This window comes from Mobula birostris, chromosome 3 (genome assembly GCF_030028105.1).
Source record: "Mobula birostris isolate sMobBir1 chromosome 3, sMobBir1.hap1, whole genome shotgun sequence".
Classification (NCBI taxonomy): Eukaryota; Metazoa; Chordata; class Chondrichthyes; order Myliobatiformes; family Myliobatidae; genus Mobula; species Mobula birostris.
The window spans coordinates 171,748,831-171,772,247 of record NC_092372.1 but is presented as its reverse complement, the minus strand read 5'-3'; the positions used below and the strand labels follow the sequence as shown (position 1 = coordinate 171,772,247).

At 40.5% G+C, this 23,417-nt stretch overlaps 1 protein-coding gene across 2 annotated transcripts in view; it reads right to left on the bottom strand.

Annotated features, from left to right (window-relative positions):
* The window catches only part of dnah5l (dynein, axonemal, heavy chain 5 like), a 297,168-nt gene that overhangs the window by 163,995 nt on the left and 109,756 nt on the right, over positions 1 to 23,417 (bottom strand). For both annotated transcript variants that reach the window (XM_072253688.1, XM_072253689.1), the window contains exons 38-50: positions 22,389 to 22,604; positions 19,748 to 19,894; positions 19,487 to 19,659; positions 18,732 to 18,910; positions 17,285 to 17,472; positions 16,936 to 17,130; positions 13,557 to 13,691; positions 9,500 to 9,689; positions 8,983 to 9,200; positions 8,299 to 8,610; positions 7,822 to 7,911; positions 7,496 to 7,732; positions 5,801 to 5,968 (exon numbers count right to left, since the gene is read on the bottom strand). In XM_072253688.1, the coding sequence (XP_072109789.1) occupies positions 5,801 to 5,968; positions 7,496 to 7,732; positions 7,822 to 7,911; positions 8,299 to 8,610; positions 8,983 to 9,200; positions 9,500 to 9,689; positions 13,557 to 13,691; positions 16,936 to 17,130; positions 17,285 to 17,472; positions 18,732 to 18,910; positions 19,487 to 19,659; positions 19,748 to 19,894; positions 22,389 to 22,604 (2,448 nt within the window). The remainder of the gene's footprint in view (positions 1 to 5,800; positions 5,969 to 7,495; positions 7,733 to 7,821; positions 7,912 to 8,298; positions 8,611 to 8,982; positions 9,201 to 9,499; positions 9,690 to 13,556; positions 13,692 to 16,935; positions 17,131 to 17,284; positions 17,473 to 18,731; positions 18,911 to 19,486; positions 19,660 to 19,747; positions 19,895 to 22,388; positions 22,605 to 23,417) is intronic.

Here is a 23,417-nt window from a genome sequence, read left to right as displayed (position 1 = left end):
TTGGGGTACTGTAAGTCTGTGTCCTTATTGATGTTTTGCCGCATGCTTGAGTGCTCTGTTGGGGGGGTGCCGCTGCTTTTTTTGTTGGTGGGTGAGGGGAAGGGAGGGGAGGGGATTGTTGCTTTGCTGCTGCTTATGCGTGGGAAGTTGGGGAACTGGGGGGGCTTTGGGGTTCTAACATTTAACTGTCATTCATTCTTGGGGCACTCCTCTGTTTTCGTGGATGTTTGCTAAGAAAAAGAATTTTGGAATGTATATTGTATACATTTCTCTGACATTAAATGTACCTATTGAATAAACCAATTGAAATGTATCTTTAAGACTAAAGGCTTCAAAATAACCAAATGATGATAGATTCAAGAACCTGTAAAATCATTCAACACTATACAGTGCTGTGGATAACAAGGAAGGTTGTCCAAGTTCATATGAGGTGGAAAGTTGAGTGGAGCACTGACATATGGAATTTAATCCCAACAAGTGTGAGGAGATGCATTTTGGGAAGCCAAGTAGAGTAGGATATAGACAGTTAATGGTAGGACATGACAGTATGTTGATGATCAGTGGGACCTCGGGGTTCAAGTCTATAGATCCCTAAAAGTGACAAGGCATGTACATAGGGTGGTGAACAAAGCATAAGACATAAGACGCAAGAGAAACAGCAGATGCTCATAACCTAGAGCAACAGCACAGAATGTTGGAGGAATTCAGCAGGTCAGGCAGCATTCTTGGAGGAAAGTGAACAGTTGACATTCTGGGACAAGACCCTTCATCTTCAACAGAGAGCAGAAGCCTGAGTAAAAGGTCAGGGGAAGTGAGAAGAGCTAGCAGGTGATACAGGATTATCCACCATTTTTTTTAGATTCCCACAGTTACCCTGACTACACCCCTTCCCACCCTGTCACCTGCAAGAATGGTATTGCTTTATTTCAATTCCTCTGTCACTAATGCATCTGTTCTCATCATGGAGTTTTTCACTCCAGGACATCCAAGATGTCCTCTTTTTTCCAGAAAAATGGGGCTTCCCCTCCGCTGTTATCAATGCAGCCTCATTTCCTTCACTTCCCGCAGTCTGCCCTCACCCCATTTTCTCTCATCCAACATAACAGGGTTTGGGTTCTCCTTGTACTCTCCTACCATCCCATAAGCTTTTCCATCCAACACATCATTCTCTGCAGCTTCCACCTTCTCTAATGGGATCCCACAACCAGGGAAGCCCTTTCCGCCTCTCCTCTCTCCTCTTTCCACAGGGATCGTTCTCTCCAAAACACCCTATTTTGATAGTCTCTCCACACCGATCCTTCCTAGGAACTTATCCCTGCAACTGTGCCAAGTGTTACACTTGCCCCTACACCTCCTCCCTCGCTACCCATTGGAACCCTAAACAGTCATCCCAGGTGAGGGGGGTGCTTCACCTGCAAACCCATCTCTTGTATTCAGTGCCCCTACGGTAGCCTCTTCTACACTGGTGAGACCCGGCAGGTGATGGGTGATTATCCACCATTTTTTTTAATAGAAACCCAGTGATTAAGGTATCTCTTCATCAAACACCTTTGCTTCGTCAGCCTCAACAGCTAGGATGTCCTGGTGGCCAGCCATTTTAATTCCACTTCCTATTCCCATACTGACATGTCTGTTCACAGCTTCCTGTACTGCCATGCTGAGGCCAAATGCACTCCTACCTTTGCTTTCTCTATTCCTTTTGACCCCTTTACTCCTTCTCTTTCCCTTCCTCTGCCCTCACCATCTGTCCATTCACCTTCACCTACCTCCCTCTGGTTCCCCTCCTCTTTCCCTTTATTCCATGGCCCGCAGTCCTTTCCTGTCACATTCCTTCTTATTCAATCCTTTGCCTCTTTCACCCATCACCTGCCAGCTTCCCACATCATTTCCTTTTCCCCCCTCACCTGTTTTCATCCATCACCTGCTGCTGTGCTCCTCCCACTCCCTCTATCCTTTTATTCAGGGTTCTGCCCTCTTCCTTTCCAGCCCTGATGAAGACTTGACCTGAAGCACTGACTGTTCATTCCTCTCCATATATATGCTGCCCAACCTGCTAAGTTTTCCAGCAGTTTTTTCGTGTGACAGCATAAGGCATGTTTGCCCATAATCTGGGCATAGAATATAAAAACTGGGAGATTATGCTTAGACCACACTTGTATGTATCCTTAGTTGGTACAATATAAGAAGGATGTGACACTGGAGAGAGAACTTCACTACAGAGCTGTCTGGGATGGACAGCTACGCATACGGGGAGAGATTAGATAGTTGAATTGTTTTCCCTAGAGCAAAGTAGGCCAAGGATTGATCTGACAAGTAGCATAAAAAATAAAAGAGTAGCTTTATTTGTCATGTGTACACTGAAACATCAAAAGATACAGTGAACTGTGTCATTTGCGCCAGCAACCAACACAGTCTGTTAATATGCTGGGGGCAGCCTACATGTGTCGCCGTGCTTCAGGTGCCAACACAGCATGTCCACAACTTACCAGCCCTAACCCATATGTGTTTGGAACATGGGAGGAAACTGGAGCACCCACAGTCACAGGGAGAATGGACTAACTCACTACAGAGAGTGACGGGTACTGAACACGAATTGTAAAGCATAGTGCTGACCACTAAACTACTGAGCTATAGTTTTAACAGGCAGAATGATTATTTCCACGGTGGGTCTATCTGAAACAGGAGTGCACAGGTTGAAGGTAAGAAAGAGTTTTAAAGGGAATTTGATGGGAAAGGATACAATCACCACTTTGAGACCTTTAGGCAGCACATGAACAGGCAGGGAATACAAAGATAGGACCTCATGTGCACAAATAGGATATGTGTAGCGGGATGTGGTAGGATAAAGACCCATTTCTATGCTGTATAAATTTATGAGTCCATCACTCTGTAACATTGTCTGAGAGTATAATCTGTATCTCAGCTTGGGAAATTGTTAAATATTACAACACTCAATCCAAGGGAAGTGAATACAGATTACCAAGATATTATTTAGTACACAGAACGTAGAAGAGTACACCACAGGAACAGGCCATTCAGCCCACAACGTTGTGCTGAACCAGCTAAAAAGCAAGTCAAAAACACCCAAACACTGATCCCTTCTATCTACACCATGTCTATATCCCTCCATCTTCCTTACATCCATGTGTCTATCCAAACGTCTCTTAAAAGCCTCTAATGTATTTGCCTCTATCACCATACCAGGCCATACACTCCAAGCATCCATGACTGAATAAAGAACTTACCCTTTACATCCCCCTTGAGCCTACTCCTTTCACCTTCAATGCATGCCCTCAACCCTGGGAAACAGATACTCCCTGTCCACTCTATCTATGCCTCTCATAATTTTGTAAAGCTCTATCAGATCTCCCCTCAGCCTCTGGTGCACTCCAGGAAAAACAACCCAGATTTGTCCAGCCTCATTTGCTAGCACATGCCCTCTAAACCAAGCAGCATCCTGGTAAACCTCTTCTGCAGCCTCTCCAAAACCTCAACATCCTTCCTATAGCGGGGCAACCAGAACTGCCTGCAATACTCCAGATAGACATAGAAAACATAGAAAATAGGTGCAGGAGTAGGCCATTCAGCCCTTCGAGCCTGCACCGCCATTTATTATGATCATGGCTGATCATCCAACTCAGAACCCCGCCCCAGCCTTCCCTCCATACCCCCTGACCCCCATAGCCACAAGGGCCATATCTAACTCCCTCTTAAATATAGCCAATGAACTGGCCTCAACTGTTTCCTGTGGCAGAGAATTCCACAGATTCACCACTCTCTGTGTGAACAAGTTTTTCCTAATCTCGGTCCTAAAAGGCTTCCACTTTATCCTCAAACTGTGACCCCTCGTTCTGGACTTCCCCAACATCAGGAACAATCTTCCTGCATCTAGCCTGTCCAATCCCTTTAGGATTTTATACGTTTCAATCAGATCCCCCCTCAATCTTCTAAATTCCAACGAGTACAAGCCCAGTTCATCCAGTCTTTCATCATATGAAAGTCCTGCCATCCCAGGAATCAATCTGGTGAACCTTCTTTGTACTCCCTCTATGGCAAGGATGTCTTTCCTCAGATTAGGGGACCAAAACTGCACACAATACTCCAGGTGCGGTCTCACCAAGGCCTTGTACAACTGCAGTAGTACCTCCCTGCTACCTCAAATCCTCTCGCTATAAATGCCAGATGTGGCCTAACCAGAATTTTATAAAGTTGAAATGTAACCTCCTGACTTTTGAACTCAAGCAACCATTCCATAAGCCTTCCTAACCACCTTACTGAACTGAGTAGCCACTTTCAGGAAACTATGAACTTGGATCCCCAAGATCTCTCTGCTCAGCAACACTCTTCAGGACCTTGCCCTTAAGAGTGTATTTCCTGTCTCCTTGCATTTGCCCTACCCAAGTGCAATACCTCACATTTATCTGGGTTAAACTCCATCTGCCATTTCTCAGTGCACGTCTGCAACTGGTCTATATTGTGCTGTATCCTTCGCCCATCTTCTGCACTATCCACAACACCACCAATATCGGTATCATCCACAAATTTATGTACTCACCCATATTTATTTTCATTCAGGCCATATATATATATATCTCACAAACAGCAGAGGTCCCAGCACAGATCCCTGCAGAACTCCACTAATTACAAACCTCCAGCTCAAATGAGTGCCTTCAACCACTATCTTCTATGCGCAAGCCTGTTCTGAATCCAAACAGCCAATTTACCGCAGACCCCATGCATCTTAATCTTCTAGATTAACCTCCCATGAGGGACTTCGTCAACAGCTTACTAAAATCCCTGTAGACAGCATCCACTGTCCTACCCTCATCAATCTCTTTCATCACCTTGTAAAAAAACTCAATCAAGTTGGTAAGGCATGACCTGTTATGGACAAAGCATGCTGGCTCTCCCTAATTAGACCATTGGTTTCCGAAGAAACCCTAAGAATTTTTTCCATAAATTTCCCTACAACTGACGGGTTAGATTCACCGGTCTGTAGTTCCTAGGATCGCCTCTTACTCCATTCTTAAATAAGGGTCCTCCGGGACCTCGCGTGTGGCTAGAGAAGGCACAAAGGACTGGTCGAGGGCCCAGCAATCTCACCTCTTGCCTCCTTCAATAACCTGGGTAAATCCTATCAGGCTCTGAGGATTTATCCACCTTAATACTTATTAGGAGGCTCAATACTTCCTCCTCCTTGACCTCTAAACGCCCTAGTGTATTTATACACTCAACGCTGAGCTCCTGGTTCTCCACATAATTTTCCTTGATAAATACTGAAGCAAAATACTCATTAAATACTTCACTCACATTCTCTACATCCAAGCAAATGTTCTCCCCTTCAGCCTTGTGTGGTCCCATCCTCTCCTTAGTTGTCTTTTTCCTCTTGATGTATGTAAAGAATGCCTTAGAATTCACCTTAATCCTACTTGCTAAGGACTTTTCATGGCCCCTCCTGGCTTTTCTAATTCCTTTCTTTAGTTCTTGTCTGGCTTCTTTATACTCATAAGCTTTGTTTGATCCCAACTTCCCAAGCTTTACATACTTCTCTCTTTTCTTGTTGACTAAATTCACCACCTCTCTGGATATCCAAGGTTGTCTTATATTCCTATCCCTGTCCTTCCTTCTAATTTAAAAATTAGAATCTAGTGAACTTAAATCTCTTAAACTAATTATATTAATCTTGTACATATGAGGTTAAATAAGTGGATTCCATTGGCAAATATTAACTTCTTTTTATAGCATTTACCTAATGTTTTATTGTTCTTATTTTTATTTGTGTTAAGATTCAATATCATACCTTTATCATAACAGTCTTGGCTGTTCCCTGTTCACCAATGAGCAATACAGCCTTTTCCTGTTTCATCACTGTGTGCATGAGAAAGTCGGTACGGATATTGTCCACATTTGGTACAAGTATTGATAAATAGTCTGGGACTGAGTCCGATGGGTATGTATATTCAGGCACCTGAAATTGGGAATTTAAGGAGATCATTCATTTTTACTCCCATTTACAATGTAGATATAATGTTAAATTTCAACTCTTCTCAATATTCTGAACTGCAAATTTGAATCAGAAAATTTTAATGAAACTAAAAAAAATACATCCTATTTGGATCACCATAAGATTTTATTTGAAGCCAATTAGGTCAGATTTCCATCACTCAGATACTAAGAATCCCTATGCATGTCAACCTTCACAATTTGTAGCATTTACTTATACTTTAAAAATAAAAAAATAGCAGTCTTCACGATTATAATCAGCAAAATGCTTCACAATGTTAAATTATAAGGATCAGCTTCATATTAAAGGGCATAGTGCAACTGAAATAATTTAAAAACCTGACAGTGCAGTACTTTCCAAAGGGAATATTTTGTCATTTACATCTCACTATACAAAAGCTGTTATGACAGCATTATTAGCACATAACTCTTCAATGCAGAATTCATTATATGCACAATTAATTTATTCTAACAAAAACCTAGTAGCGTTAAATATTAAGTTGCTAAATGACTATCTTATATTGCATATGTTTGTATGCATGAAAGTAAATTTTATTTTGATTATTTTGCAAATTGCAAGTCCTTGGAAAGTTAAGATAAAATTACTCAGCTGTTGAGCCAAAGATATCACAAATTAAATCATGCAGGTATATGCCTCCATCTGATCTATATCACTGTTACCCATTTAAACTGTCACTCTTCTGGAGAAGAATCCAAAAACTTCTAAATTAATAGGCTTTCAAAGAAGTTTTCTGTCACATGATTACATTGCATTATTGTAAGGAAATAATATAAGTAACTTAGAAATGTTAAGCAAAACTGGAGAAAAGGGCAAAGTGTATAAAACATTTGATAAAATTTTAAAGAAATGGTTAGCATAGAAGGGGACAGGAGAATGTTTATGGTAGTTACTTGGTAACTAGTACTTCACAAACCACTTTTTGCCCAGGTAGGTACACATCAATCACAGTAAGGACGAAACAGAAATTTATTAAGGACTCACAAACACAAGAAAATCTGCAGATGCTGGAAATCCAAGCAACACACACAAAATGCTGGAGGAACTCAGCAGGCCAGGCAGCATCTATGGAAAAGGTACAGCTGATGTTTTGGGCCGAGACCCTTTAGCAGGAGTGGAGTCCTCTGAAGGGTCTTGGCCCAAAACGTCAACTATACTCTTTTCCATAGATGCTACCTGGCCTGCTGAGTTCCTCCAGCATTTTGTGTGTGTTGCATTTATTAAGGACTCATCATTTTTCCTGGTGACAGTTTCAAGTGACCATAGCTTGCACTTGCTTTGTGATGCTTATTCTGTTTCCACCTCAGATGCACTTTCTGAAAATTTTATAAAAGCATTATATTCATCTTGGTTACAAATATTCCTCCTCCATTTATTAAGTGGATAGGAAGTTACCTTCTCTCGAGGCATCAGCCTATTGATCAATAACACTGACAAGAGATACCTTAATTATTTTTGTGGCAAAATACACACCCTCTTTGACCAGTGCTCCCAATGACCATCAGCACTAACAACAAATTCAAAGATTGTTTCTTCTTCTTCAGTCACTGGAAGCTGCAGAGGTGCAGCATGATTCCGCAGAAAACTTTCCATTTTAGCTCTGTCATCCAATTCCAGAAGCGCTCCAATAGACCACATAACAGCAAAAATGAATAACCGTTCCACCTGCTCAGGGCTAGGCTGCTTGTCTTCAGTTTCTGGCAACAGGCCCTAAAAGAAGTTGAGTTGTATGGTTTACTCGGCATGAAATCTTTAATGAGACAAATAAATACTCTTACATTATTTCACCATTGCATTACCTGCAGAAGGTCAATGGCTTGTTTAATGTACATACATTCCAGAAGTTGCATCTTCGGTGACACAGCGGTGAAGACAAAACTGATTAAATCCTTTAGAAGACCAAATCAAACATTAAAATGTATAATTAAAAGTGCACCAAGTGCTATGACAAAAATGTACTACAAACTCAAATTCACATTATTAATAATTTTCAGCAAAGAGTATTTGAATTTTTATTATACGCTGTCACAAATTAAAGTTAAATGCTAGCGAGCCGAACTAAAAACAAGGAGAACCTTTGGATCACACACCACAGAGTTCCACCACAGCTAGAGTCAGAAGTCCAATCATTCACAAAAATAAATATTAAAACAAATAGCTGAAAATCCATTACCAAAAATTGAAGGCAAGCACATAAATAACTAAAAATGGTAACGCTTTAATTGCTGTGAAATATTAGTAAAGCTAAACATAATCAAAAATAGAACTATAAATACCTGGAAAGCATTATCAAAACAGTTCCAAAGTTGTTCAGATAGTGCTTTGGGCAATTTTTGAAGCCATGCTTTAAGTACAGGTCTCCAGTCTAGCACTGAAGAACTCATAAACACCATGCCATTTCGGGATACAGTGGCTGGAGAGGCATTGTCAATGTTATGGGGTTCAAAAACAATTTTACAGTTTGGTGCCATTGGGATGCGATCACCATTCGCTAGTGTAAGAGTTTTGTTATCATCTAAAACGGAGTTAAGGTTCTCAATCCAAATGGCATCCACAGGTCCGTCCAGTACTATCCAAATGTGTTCTCCCTGCAAGACAAGTATGTAATATAATACATCAGCTGAAATTTTACCAGTGTTAAAGAAAAGTTAGCAATTATACATCTACCTTTATATGTATCTATAAAAATCTTGTCACTGTTAATACCAAATTTTCAAAAAGCTCCTTCCTTGTTTTTTGTAGGTTTCATTGTTTTTGTTATACATTACTATTTTGTTATAAATGTAATTGCTTTGGTTCATCTAGAGCTAATTTCAACCAGATATGCGCAAAATAAACAATTCCTATTTCAACTCGATAACATATGAGGCTACGTATCATGAACTTTTAACTCAATAAGCATATGTTGCTTACTTACATATACAAAAATTAATTGCACTTGAATAGAATCATTAACATACCTTCTTTGCTTTCAATGTTTTCCGCCAGAGAGTAGAAAAAATACCATCTGTCCAATCGTTTGTTGCAACATCCAAGGTACCAAACATTTGGGAGGCTGTTATTGCTTTTGGATTCATTCGCATTTCTTTGTGTGGTGCTCCACAGTCTGTCATAGCTTTCATCAAGGTATTGATACATCTTGTTTTCCCCGCACCACTAGGACCAAGAGTCATCATACCTAACAGTTTGTTTTACAAAAACACCATGTATTACAAGACAGACAAAACTACTCTTAACTAAGGTCAACATTGTTGACACTTTAGATTAATGACCTTTCACAGATAAGCTTGACTTGTTAAATATTTCCAGCATCTACAGTATTTGCATTTGGACCGGTACCTATCCAGTTATTTCAAGAAGTTATTAGAAGAATAATAGGTATAAGTCAAACCTGATAAAAATATCCGTTAAATAACTGCTGCAAATTTATGTATTTATTGTAAATTTAGTCCACCTTTCAATAAGATGCTTCATTACCATGTCGAACTCTTTGAGTTTCATAGAGTTGAATCAGCTTTAGGATCCAAGGTGGATGGTAGATAATTCCTGCATCTGTGGTTTGCTTCTCAATGGCCGTTTCTAGCTCCGGGTAGCCAGCTTTATCCAATGTAATCCCAGGAAACAGATCATTTATTAAACTCATAAACAGAGGCTCATCTTCATCCACCTAAAACATAATAAAAATTCTTTAACTTTTGCATGGTTTCACTTCGTAATCTGTTCTTTCAGAATTGCAGTACATGAAGAGCTTGGAGGGATAAATTTCCAAAGGAGAGATTCTGATCATTATTTACTAATTGTGTAAAGTAGCTTAAATAGAACAAACAATATAATTACAATGGGAGAGATTTTCAACACATTATTATGCAGTTTGCTCTTAGGACTCCAGAAGGAACAAAACTACACACAAACACAGCATTCTGATGATCCAGTGTTTAGCTGGGCCTGCATACAAGTAGCTAATAAATGAATAGAGCTATGGCACTTCATACAAAAGTGCAAAGAGACCCAGAAATGCGATTTGTACCCCTAGAACATTATTTCCTATTTGTCTGAGTTTCTCGGCTTTTTTGCCAACCCCTTCAAGTTCACCAAGGAGTTGTTGGGGGAGAAGCGCAGTGGGAAACTGGCCTGTTCACAGGAAGACATAGACCAACATCTGAAGAAGACATATAATGATCCCGAAAGAGAGCAGGAGTTGGGAGAGTGCGACATCCTAACAGACCCACCTGCACCGGATGTGCAGTTCGACATGTCAGAGCTGCAACTAAAGGAAGTCAGGGAGGACATCCGCAACGCAAGGGCAAGCTTGGCTCCAGGACCAAGCAACACCTCGTACAAAGTGTACAAGAACTGCCCCAAACTCCTGCTGTGTCTGTGGAAGATCCTGAGAATCTTCTGGAGAAGGGGGAAGATCCCAGAACAGTGGAGAGTGGCTGAAGGGGTGTGGATCCCGAAGGAGGAAAATGCCGCCCAGATAGATCAGTTTCACATCATCTCCCTGCTGTGCGTCGAGGCAAGGATCTTCTTCAGTGCCGTTTCTAACCAGCTGTGCACCCACCTATCAAAGAACACCTATATTGATACATCAGTCCAGAAGGGTGGCATTTCAGGGATGCCGAGCTGTCTGGAGCACATCGGTGTGGTGACACAGCTCATCAGGGAGGCCAGAGAGAACAAGGGCAACCTGTCAGTGTTGGGACTCGACCTGGCAAATGCATATGGCTCTATTCCGCACAAGCTGGTGCAGCTCACACTGACCAAATATCACGTCCCCAGCAGAATCAGAGACCTTATCGCTGATTATTACAGCAACTTCAGGATGAGGGTCTCTTCAGGAGCAATTACATCAACCTGGCACAAGGTGGAGATCGGCATCATCACAGGGTGCACTATCTCAGTGACACTGTTCTCCCTAGCCATGAACATGCTCACTAAGTCTGCTGAACCAGAGTGCAGAGGGCCCAGAATGAATTCCGCTCAACAGCAACCACCTAGCAGGGCATTCATGGATGACCTCACAGTCACCACAGAATCAGTCCCAGGCTGCCAGGGGATTCTGCAAGGGCTCGAAAAGCTGGTGGAGTGGGCCCGGATGAGTTTCAAACCTGCCAAATCAAGATCGATGGTGCTGAGGAAAGGGAAGGTGGAGAACAAGTTCCGGTTCAGCATTGCAGGCACAGCCATCCCAACCATCACAGAAAAGCCAGTCAAGAGCTTAGGGAAAGTTTTTGACAGCTGTTTAAGGGACACAACATCCATTCAGGCAACCTGCACCAAGTTGGATGGCTGGCTGAAATCTATGGGCAAGTCTGGCCTACCTGGGAAATTTGAAGCCTGGGTGTATCAGCATGGCATTCTTCCCAGAATCCTGTGGCCCCTCCCTGTCTATGCAGTTCCAATCTCGACAGTCGAAACCTTAGAGAGGAGGGTTAGCAACCACCTCAGGAGATGGCTGGGGCTGCCAAAGAGCCTGAGCAGCATCGCACTCTATGGACACCACAACAAACTGCAACTGCCCTTCAAATCCTTGGAGGAAGAACTCAAGGTAACAAGAGCCAGACAAGTGCTACAGTATAGGGACTCAAGTGACCCGAAGGTGGCTAGAGCAGGGATCCAAGTAAGTACTGGCAGGAAGTGGAGGGCAGAGGAAGCTGTTCAGGAGGCAGAGGCGAGGCTGCGTCACAGGAGGCTGGTGGGAGTGGTCACACGAGGCCGAGCTGGGCTAGGATCCTTTCCAACTCCCCAAATGGACACCAGAGGGAAGGAAAGGCGTCGTCTAGTTCAGGAGGAGGTGAGAGCAGTAGTGGAGGAGACGAGAGCCTGCAAGGCGGTGGGAATGAAGCAACAGGGAGCTTGGACAAGATGGGAGAATGCGGTTGAGAGGAAAGTGACCTGGGCTGATCTTTGGAAAGCCCAACCACACCGCATCCAATTTCTCATCCAGGCAGTGTACGATGTGCTTCCAAGCCCATCAAACCTGCACACATGGGGCAAGGCAGAATCATCTGCATGCCCACTGTGCTCCAAGCGAGGAACCCTGGAGCACATCCCCAGCGGCTGTGCAAGGGCACTTGGTGATGGACAGTACAGGTGGAGGCATGATCAGGTCCTGAAGACCATCGCTGAAGCCGTCAGTGCAGGAGTTGAGTGGGCGAAGCGGTCCCGACCCTCCAAGCAGACCATTGCCTTTGTCAGAGCTGGGGAGCAGCCAATACCTGCCAAAAGAACATCTGCAGGCATTCTGACCTCTGCAAGGGACTGGCAGCTGTTGGTGGACCTCGAAGGGCAGCTGAAGTTCCCCAACCATATCGCAGCCACCACCCTGCGACTAGACATTGTCCTAGTGTCTGAGTCTACTAAGCAAGTGGTGCTGCTGGAGCTGACAGTCCCATGGGAAGATAGCTTGGAGGAGGCCTTTGAAAGGAAGCTCTCCAAGTACACAGGACTGGTCAGCAACTGTCAGCAGGCTGGATGGAGAGCGAGGTGTCTCCCAGTGGAGGTTGGTTGTAGGGGATCCGTAGCCCATTCCTTAATTAGAGCCTTCAGCATTTTGGGCATGGAGGGAGAGAGGAAGAGGAGAGCCATCTGCAGTACCACCGATGCGGCAGAGAGGGCCTCAAGATGGCTGTGGCTCAAAAGAGGGGAGCCATGGAGTCATAAGTAGCTAGCCATCTGGACACAAGCTGGGGTCTGATCAGCCCCGGCTGGGTCACCTGGAGGAGGTTGTATGATGTTGAAAGACCCGAAACACCCGATGATTCCAGGAACATCACTGAAGATGTGTCCAGAAGTATCAATAGATGTATGTACACAGTTCACCATCACTAACAACAAAATAATAGGTAAGAAATTATCCATTCTAAAATACAATGAACTGTACTAAGCTTTCTAACACATGCTTCAAATAAGTTTAAAGATTTTCTTTACATCATAGATAATTTCCAGTATCAGAAGAATCTATATCCAGAATTCATTGATTTAAGAATCACAAATAATTTTTCTTATGTGACTCGCGATTAGGTTTTAGAGGACATTGCCTCTTTGGAAAGAGGTTTACTGTAATTTTTGAAGGGAAACTGAGTGACTAGTTGAAAGAGAAAAAAACTGAAGAAACATTGAGGAATAATAAGAGATTTTAACATTTTGAATGGCCGAATTCAGAATAGCTTCTTTCTGTGCTCTATTACTCTATATGCCTTTGATACAGATAAAGGAGAAATGACCGTCTTCATTTTTGGTAAAAGAGCATTTTGGAAGTGATAAGTTGCAGGTAAAGATCCCAAGGAGGCAATAGGAAATCAAAATTGAGGTGTGGGGTTTGAATTTAGAGTTGCTTTAGGACAGAATACAATGGACAAATAACATTAAATATATCCTTTTATATTTTATATTGAGGCAGTCCTTAATGGGAAGTGAATAATGCTCATATATTGATCAGGTCTACATGATGTTAACAGTGCAATTAAAATCAATGAATCAGTATGAAAATCTGTTCTTTCAAGATGTGACAATACAATTTCACAGTACATACCAGTTTAGAAAGATTCATGTCCCGCAGAACTCTCATGACAACTGTCTTCTCAGGTTCACTTGGGTTTGATCTCTTAACAGCACCCAGGGTCCTCAGCACAGACAAAATGTTACGCAAACCAAAGTCATAATGCACCTGCCAATATTTGATAATAATTAAATAACATTGTCATGCAACAAACAATAGCAAATGTTAATATATTGTAGAAGTTAGACAATAACCAGAATACAAGTTACCATCTTGTGAAATACCATTAATTTCATTACTGTCAATATATATGTTGAGCTCACAATTAGTTCCACTACACATTTTCAATATTAGCGTATTTATTAAATTGTTATTTAATTTATCAACATACTGTAAACTTCTTACATTTCACTAGCTTTACAATCTCATCGTTGTATTTTAGTAATGGAAACATTTTGTTTGAAGATGCATGACTACAGCTTCAAGCACAGTTTGCATCTGTGTTCAAATATGTTGACCGTGCACCACTGGACACTACAGTGGCTTCAGCACATATTTGAGGTTGACAATCCAGTGTAGCCCTGAGTGACCATCAGAGAGCAATACTTCAAATGAATTGTTAATGCAAGATGCTGCATGACGTATCAAAGTTTCTGAATGATCCTATGACACTAATTTTATGAAAGGAAGTTTTTCTCTTTATCCGATCAATGGGTGCCACTCAAACAGCCTCATTTTCATCATCACCTTTCTTCTTGTAATATCTTCTCGTATGCAGGTTGGTTCTGACATTTTCTTTACTACAATTGAGGTCAACAACATAAATTGCTAGAATGTGCTTTGTGAATGATGCTTTATAAATGCAAGTTATTTATTTTTTCAATGTTATGGCCTCGAAAGTAAAATCATTCCTAAGCGCTGTTTTAAGTTATTCAGTGAGAAAAGCTTGCATGGAATTCAAAGATTTGTGACCCAAAATTACCTACCCGTAGCCACTCACACTCTCTGTTGAACAGTATGAGAAGGACAAGCTTATTTTTTGTGGACCCATCTTCGTCAATTTGTGCTCCCAATCTAGATCTGAGCTCAAATCTGAGGCTTAGATCTCAGCAAGAGCTTGTAATATTTATGTTATCATGTGGAGGGAGGAACTATAATGATCCAAGCCAAAGAAAGAGCTCAAGAAAACTGACACCCAGCTATGATTTCTGGCTCAGTTATAAAATCTGTCAATGTTTTGAGTGTCGCTGACAAGCTGAAATACTCTAAAATATTCAAATAAGTAGTCAGAATCTGTATTTTTTAAAAAAGAAATTGTTAGAAAATAATAAAGACTCTAAAACAATTAAATTAACCCAATTACTTTAAATTATTTAATATTTGTTCCTTGAGAGCATTTCTTTCTACGGTATATGATTGAATAAAAGCATTGTTTCTGCATTAGGCTAGATCTGTGGATTGCCCAGGTCTGACTGCTGAGGAATTATAATTTCCACCTTTGCAGCTGGACTCCAGCAATAAAGAAGAATCATGAACAGGCTGGTAGAGGCAGGCAGGGAAGATTGTAACTTTGATATTTGCACAGATATCTGAGCAATTAAATGATTAGACTGGGAATTAATCCAACAACCTCCTGCTTCAGAGATAAGCGTGTTACAACTGAGTCACAATTGATATATCAAACTAAATTAATATCTGTCTGACATGGCTGATGCATGCCTAAATAAACTAAGACATGAAAAAGGATCTAGTGCTTTCCCAGCATATATGACAAATAAACTCTTCTCAAATAAACTCACACATATACTCAGGTTAACTGTTTCTGTATATTATTGGGACTTGTCTAAGTATTAAAATGTTTTAACTTACTCAGCTATTATTTGAATTGTGACAGGTGCAGTATTGCATATAGGCAGCAAAGAACTGTTCATAATTGTTTCAGCCAAATGCTCCAAAAGATGAAGCTAGGGAAAAGTACTCTTCATTTTTAATTGGGCATATCTTAACAGCAAATGCCAACAGTTCCAAATGGAATCATCATCATTTAACCCTTAACTGGCAGGAAGTCCAGAACTTCCTCAGGCTGGTTAAGACATGATACAAAAATTAATTATAATCATCAGTTTTGATGGAGATGGAAGGAGAGATCACTATAATCTTCAAAGGCTTGGCATCCCACATGTGAATGTGAGATACAAGAATGGCTATATGGATATTCACAATAGTCACATACTGGTCAGTATACGCTGGTATGTAGGATTCCAATATTAAATAATCAGCAAAAAATATTGACAGGTACTTGGAGAGATGCCCAGATTTGAAAAGCCTGACTATATTTAACCAATTCATTGATTTTTTTTGTTGATCTAACAGAAAAAGAAATGGAATTATAAGACAAAAATGTGAGGTAATGCATTTTGGCAGAATCTACAGCGAAAAACAAAGACAAAGAGTGGTGAAACTAGAGATGATGAATGATTTCTAAAAGACTAGGCAGCAGGTATGGCTTCTATAATCCAATTGGTCTCCATCTGTACTATAAAGACTCACTGAGTTACAAATGCAGAAGTCCCAATACCACCAAAGAAAAATAGTAATACAAGCATTGCATGCTGTTACTGGATTCCTCATGGACTCCAAAGGCATTTTATCTCGTGGGTTACCTCAGAATTTACCCTGGATCATTGTACATATCATGTGAAGGGAATTGGCCGAATCCATCATCCCAATAGTTTCAATGGGGGCCACAAGACAGAAGACTTTCAGAAAAGGAGAAGATGACTGTAAAATTGTTGATAGTTGGTTTAACATTCTCATTACTTCTTTAATTTTGTAATTTTAAAAAGTAACTGCATGGTTAATAGTTTCTTAATGTCACTAAATAGCAAGGATTTATGAACTCTTATATACTGTAATTAAGTTTTAATTTTCACTGAAAGATGCCTGTGACACGCTATCTGAGGAAGTTGTGAAAGCAGGTACGACAGCAGCATTTAAGAAGCATTGAGACAGATGTGTGAACAGGCAGGCAATTGAGGGAGGTAGACCACATGCAGGCAGATATGCTGTTTAAATTGGCAATATGGTTGATACAGATGCCATGGACCTAAAAGGCTGTTCCTGTGCTGTACTATTCTATGCCTAGGGTGTCACGTCCATTAACCTGGAGATGGGCTTTGTCAGAGTTAAAACTTTTAGAGGCTGGCTGCAAGCAGAATTTTTTAATTATTAATGATGGCTCAGCTCAGGCTGGGACTTAATAGGCCAATTATTTAGGCCCTCTGTATCTGGGTAGTAACCCTGGAACAGCAAGATTCATTTGAAAGTCCTGACCCTCCAAAGTTAAAGACCTGAGGAATTCTTACTGAATGTACCAATAGAAGAAACTATAACATACAATAGTTAGGTTTACCTGTTTAGATAACTGCTCCTCACAGAGTTTGTAGAGTGTATAAAACTTCCGACTGAGGATTTGGTTATCACGGAAACCGGCACTGGCTAACTTGACTCGCATGATAATAGCACGATCCGGCACCATCATGGCTACGGACCGGAACTGAATCTTTAGATTTTCAGGTAGTTCCTGACGTCCTGCATAACCTGGATTCTAAAATTAAAAATGATGGAAGCAATTATTTACGAAGTATAAACGTTGCACTATTAAAATTTTACTAAAATGACATATTCCATATAAATCTCTGCAGTTGTATTTTGTCTTAAGTCAAAATTAATCTATTTTTTGATATTGAACTTTCCCTTACCATAGTTAGAAATATACCAAACTCTCTGTCCATTTCTACGGTGTCACCATCAGTGAAAAGAAAATGTGACTTTTTGTTCTTCTTACACTGTAGTACAATATAAATTTGTTGAGCGGCTACTGATAGCACAGGCAACTCAATACGATTAAATTCATCAAAGCAACCCCATGCACCAGACTGTGCCAAACCTAAAAACAAAGGATATTTCATATGTCGGATACTCAAATTCGTTTGATGATTTATCTACTAAATCCACCACTACACTTCAAAATTAGGTTAATTGATTATATTTTGTGGAACATAAAGTTAAAAGAAAGTATAACAAACCCATAAATAGAAGAAAATTGGGGCAGGAATTCTGCCCGCTTTCCTCAGGCCTGTATCCAGTACTTTCAGTGCAACCCTGTCTACATTGGTGACACCCAACATAGAACGGAGGAGTACTTTCACTCTATCCACAACAAGCAGGATTTCCCGGTGGTCAACCACTTTAATTCCAACCCCATTACCATTCTGACATGTCAGTCGATGGCCTTGGCTACTGCGACGATGAGGCCAATGTCAGGTTGGCTGAGCAACACCTCTGGTGTTGGGAAATCACATCTGGGTAGTCTCCAACCTGACAGCATCAACAGCCATTTTTCTAGTTTCTGGTAATTTCTCCACTCCCTTCTCCTTCTCTCTTTATCCATTCCCCATTTTGGATCCCCTCTTACCTCTTATTTTTCTCTTCACCTGCCTATCACCTCCCTCTGCTGCCCCTCCTTCTTTCCTTTCTCCCATGATCCACTCTTGTCACCTATTAGATTCCCTCTTCTTCAGCCCTTTACCTTTCTCCCTATCTCTCCCAGCTTCTCACTTCACCTACCCCTCGCCCACCCGCTGATCTTCTCTTCATTTGGATTCACCTATCATGTTCTAGATTGCATTCCTTTCCCTCCCTCCATCTTTTTTATACCTGCTTCTTTCCACCTTCTTTTCCAGTCCTGATGAAAGGTCTCAGCCCAAATCATTGACTCTTTATACCCTTCCATGGTGCTGCATGACCTGCTGAGTTTCTCCAGCATTATGTGTGTGCTAATTAGGATGGTGAATTGCTTTCAGAGTGCTTATAATGTTACTATATTGTTTCTTAAGTAAGAGAAGCAAGATTGTAGACAGTGCACCAGACATTTGCCAACATCCCGTAAAATCGCATCAATACTTCTCTATTTCTAAATTCTAGCTTCATAGCCAACAAAGGCCAATATGATATTTACCTTCTTAACTACTCATAACAATATGTAATTACTCATTAATGAAATTTCTTTTTCATTTGCTTTCCTAAAATATTGCATCTCTGATATTCTAGCATATAATATAGCTAGTAATAATATAGCATGCAACAGTATATAATGTATGTATTGTAAACTGCACATTCTCAAACAAAGTAAGAATTACCCCTTACCTTTATAGATACGGCCTAGACCTCTATAGTCCATCTGATCTGAGCAATTAAATACAACGACGTACTTGCCAAGACATTTCCCCATGTCTTTGGTAGTTTCTGTCTTTCCTGTGCCTGCAGGTCCTGCTGGTGCACCACCCATGCTCATCCCCAAGGCCTGAGACAGTGTAATATAACACCTGAAATATTCATAAAAATAAATTAGTTTTATATTGTGACATTACAATAAGAATCTATTACTGAAGGAGAAAAAAAGGAAAAGATCAAAAGTATGACATTGAAAAGCTAACATAGTTTTCAAAATGTGATCTCGATTGGCAAACCTCACTGAGGAGATATCAGAGAGAACAGGAAAGTGTAATGAAGTAGAAGTAATAAACTTAAATCTGTAAAAAACATTTGATAAAGTGGATAAAACGTAATGATTTATGTCAGCATATGTGGTGTCAGGAGACAGAATGGATAGCTAAATGGCTGAAAGATAGAGAAGAAAGCAGTGGTAATGCTGGCTGTTCAGACATGCTATAAAATCCCATTTAATTTGTTTTGGAACTGCTGTTTTATACAATTTATATTACTGATTTATACTTTGGACAAAAGAATCATTTTCAAAATTCGCAGATACAGAGAATGGCAATATACATTTGTATGCATTTGTTCCTGATGGTATCCAGGTGCAGAGTATATTAATAAATGTGTATTAAATATTCAGCATAATACAAACAAAAGACTTCTCCACAAAATAGATTTCTTACCTGTCAGTTAATGGTGTTATTACAAGTCTATCTGTACATCCTAGATATTCATTGCAATAGCAGAACTCAACATCTGTGATCTGAATAATACATTTGTCTGCGTCCTCTACAAAGTAAAACCGGGATTGCTTTTGCCATTCAAAGTCAGATGGAGATTTAATGTTCATTCGAACCTAATGCAATATTGCCAGAAATAACAGGATTACAAACGTCCAACATCATGTCACATTAACATTTGTTTTAGAAAACAAGACTACATACCAGATCATCAAAAATGTCTTTCTGGTGTACATGGATGGTGATAAGGGTTTCATATTTTGTTCGTTCCATTTTTGTTAATTCTCGAGTTGTCATATCAATCAAGTCATTAAGCATATCCAGAAATGCCTGATTTGTAGTTTGCATTATCTGTACAAAACATTTAATGTTTCAATATGTTTAGAGTTATATTATTCAGATTTTGAGTTTGGGTAGATGTCTTACATCTCACACTCACATAAAAGTTACATTATATGCAGCAATGTAAACTTCATGCCTGCTACTTCACCTAAATTTTGGAACATATTTCAAAAAATTTTGAACAAGCCACTAAGACTTAATCGTGCCTATTTGTCATATATTAATTGCTGTATTGGCTGAAATCATTAGAGATGGAGGCAAAAAAATCCCAGAAGTGTTTAAATGGAGATGAGTGACTCAAGGAATGGATGAGTAGGGGGTGGGCAGAGATCCCAAGAGAGGAGGACAGCAAGACCAAGGCACCAGGAACAGCCGAGAAGGAGGCTAGAGATGCTTATAATGTCAGAGCGTTGGCCAATCTGGTCTATTGAATTTCAGGTCTGATATTGAGGGATGCGCAATGCATTGCTATTCTTCCACAGCACAAGTATTTGGGAATAATGTATCTTTAGTTAAACAGGCAATGGAATGTGAATATTGCTGGCAGTTCTTTGAAAGATGATAGTGAGCTCCAACCTTGAAACATTGTCCATGTGGTGTACAGACTCTTAAGGTACAAACAGGGGCCTACAAACTTTTAAATTTACTACACAAAAGCAGGTCGGAAGCCTGGACAGAATAACAAGCGGGAAAAAAAACACAGAGCATTAGATAAAGCTGGCCAGCAATATAAAAACAAATACTTCTACAGATAACTATATGCCAAACACGAAAGGACATGTTTTTAAGGTTAAAGGATGGAAGTTTGAAGGCATGTGAGAGGCATGTTTTTTTTAACGCAGAGTGCAATAGGTGCCTTGAATGAGTACCAGGGATCTGAAGTGGAAGCAGGCAGTTTGATGGAGTTTTAGGTACATATAAGAATGGGAGGAGCATGGAGGAAAGTGATGATTGCTATTGAAGCTTGTCGAATATTTGTCTGTCTGACCCCGTTCGAAAGCTGTCCCAATCAGACTACCACATTTCCCTAAAGAATTTGATAATCAAAGAAATCAGATAATGCAGACATCCCACCTCTCCCAGAAGTTCCGGGAGTCTCCCGCATATGAATAGTGGCTCCCTGATGCCCACAAATTATATACAATATCACGGAAATCAATTTTTTTGAGAGCGAGCGACAGAAAGCAAGAGAGAGCGTGAGAGAGAAAGGAAGTGAGAGTGCAAGAGAAAGCAAGCAAGAGAGCGCGCGAGTGAGAGAGCAAGCGAGAGAGAGTGCGAGAGAGAGAGAGCATGAGAGAGGAAGCAAGAGCTTGAGAGCGACCATGAGAGAGAGAGAGAGAGCGAGAGCGCGCCATGGCAGAGTGTTCCAAAAAAAATATAAAACGTGCGTCACCCCAGACTACACTAAAGTGTACCCCTGCCTAATAGGGGTCAAAAATAATGACAGTGTTGCTCGCTGCACTGTTTGCAACAGTGACTTTTCTATTGCCCATGGTGGGTTAAGACTGTAAAAGACATGTTGAGGTGAGTTTAACAGGTGTCATTCGTTCATTAGCATAGCTAATGTTATTTAAACTAGCTGGCTAGCTGCTAAGGAACTACTCTATTGCAAACATCCCACCTCTCCCAGAAGTTCCGGGAGTCTCCTGCAAATTGATGGTGCTACCTCCCTGAAATGAGTTTTTGCAGGGTGGGATGTCTGGATAATGTGTCCACAGTTCAGTCTGAAAGTGCACAATTTTAGAAAGTTGCATAATAAAACTAAATCCTGTAATAAAAAGAGAAATTGGTTTTAGACAATTTTCAGCATAAAGTCATACAGTTTAGAAACACTCCCTTTGCTATCAAGCCTGTGCTGAGCATCAAGCACCTCTTTATACTATTCCCATTTTATTATTGAAACAGAGAATCATACAGCACACAGATGAGCCTCTCTGCTCACCTCATCAATGCCGATCATATTGCCTATCTTTGCTAATCCCCTTTATCTGCATTAGGCCTTCATCCCACTACTTGCTTCTACCACTCCTCTGGCAGTTCAAGTTTCTGTTAACACACCCCAGATTCAACGCAGTAGAGCCAATTTGCTGTGACTAATTAACCTATCAACTTGAACATCAGTGGGATGACAGAGGGAGCTGCAGCATTCAGAGGAAAACCACATTTGCAAAGTCAGCATGGGTAGCTCTTGAGATCAGGATGGAACCCAGGTTACTGCATCTGTGAGGCTGCAGCTCTACTGGGTGCACAGCGGTGTATCTGTGGCGCTCAGATAGACAAATGGAAAGGAAATAGTAAGTCAGCAAGAGGTTTCATTAGAAAATTGAAAGATTTGTTGAAGTTTTAAGGTGTTTCTAAAAAAAGGAAACATTAACAAAATGAGTATTGATCCTATTGTAATTGAGTCTGGCAATTAATGGAAAACAAGGAGATGGCAGATGAACTAATGGTACATGGATGTATAACAGTGACTGAAACAAACTTAATATTTAATTTCCATTACCTTCTTATCAAATCTGGCATTATTCAAAGCTTCTTCAGAGTTTTTAGTCCAGATCATCTGAATACCCAGCAAACCTATCTGTGCAGGGAACATATTCTGAAACTCATATAGTTTAATTTCACTATCAGTGATTGCTGTTGAAGCTTGTCGAATAACACTATGAATTGTCTTTCTGACTCCATTCAGGAGCTGCCCCAGCCAGACTTCCACATTGCCCTAAAGGATGAGAGAATCAAAGAAATCAGATAATATGTCAACAGTTCACTCTGAAAGCATACCATTTAGACAAGTTGTATTAAAAGTTGTATAATCATGTAATAAAAAGACAAATCACATTATAACAGTTTTAGCATGCTCATTTTATAACTAAACTTCTTTCATTCTCAGTGATCCTATGTCAATAAAAACATAAATGTAACCACATGTTTCATCTACCCTAAGATGTGGGAGTGACGACAGAAGCAAGGGAAACAACATCAACTCAATGTGCCCAGACCATTTATTTTGCATCTCAATTATGTTCTTTCCTGCATGAGTAAATTTCCTTCTAGGGCATAAAACAAAGAACAATACAGCAATGGACAGACCATTTAGCCCATGATGTGGTGCCAATCTTAATGCCAATTTATACTAAATATCCTCCTCCTGTACATCATCCATGTTCCTTCATTTCCTTCATATTTACATGTCTACCTAAAAACCTCAAACTCCACTAAAATGCCTGCTTCCAATACAGACCCTGGTACACATTCCAGGCACCCCCATTCACTGCATAAAAAAAATCTCTCATGTCATTTTTAAACTTCTGTCCTCTAATTTTATTTTTTATAAAAGCCCTCTCAAGATTGACATTTTTACCCTGGAGAAAAGATTCCAGATGTCTATCCTATCTATGCCTTTCATTACTTTGAAATTTTCTATCATTTCTCCCCTCAATCTCCAATACACTAGGGAGATTAACCAAAGTTTGTCCAAACTTTCCTTATACCTCATACCCTCTAACTGAGGCAGCATCCTGGTAAACCTCTT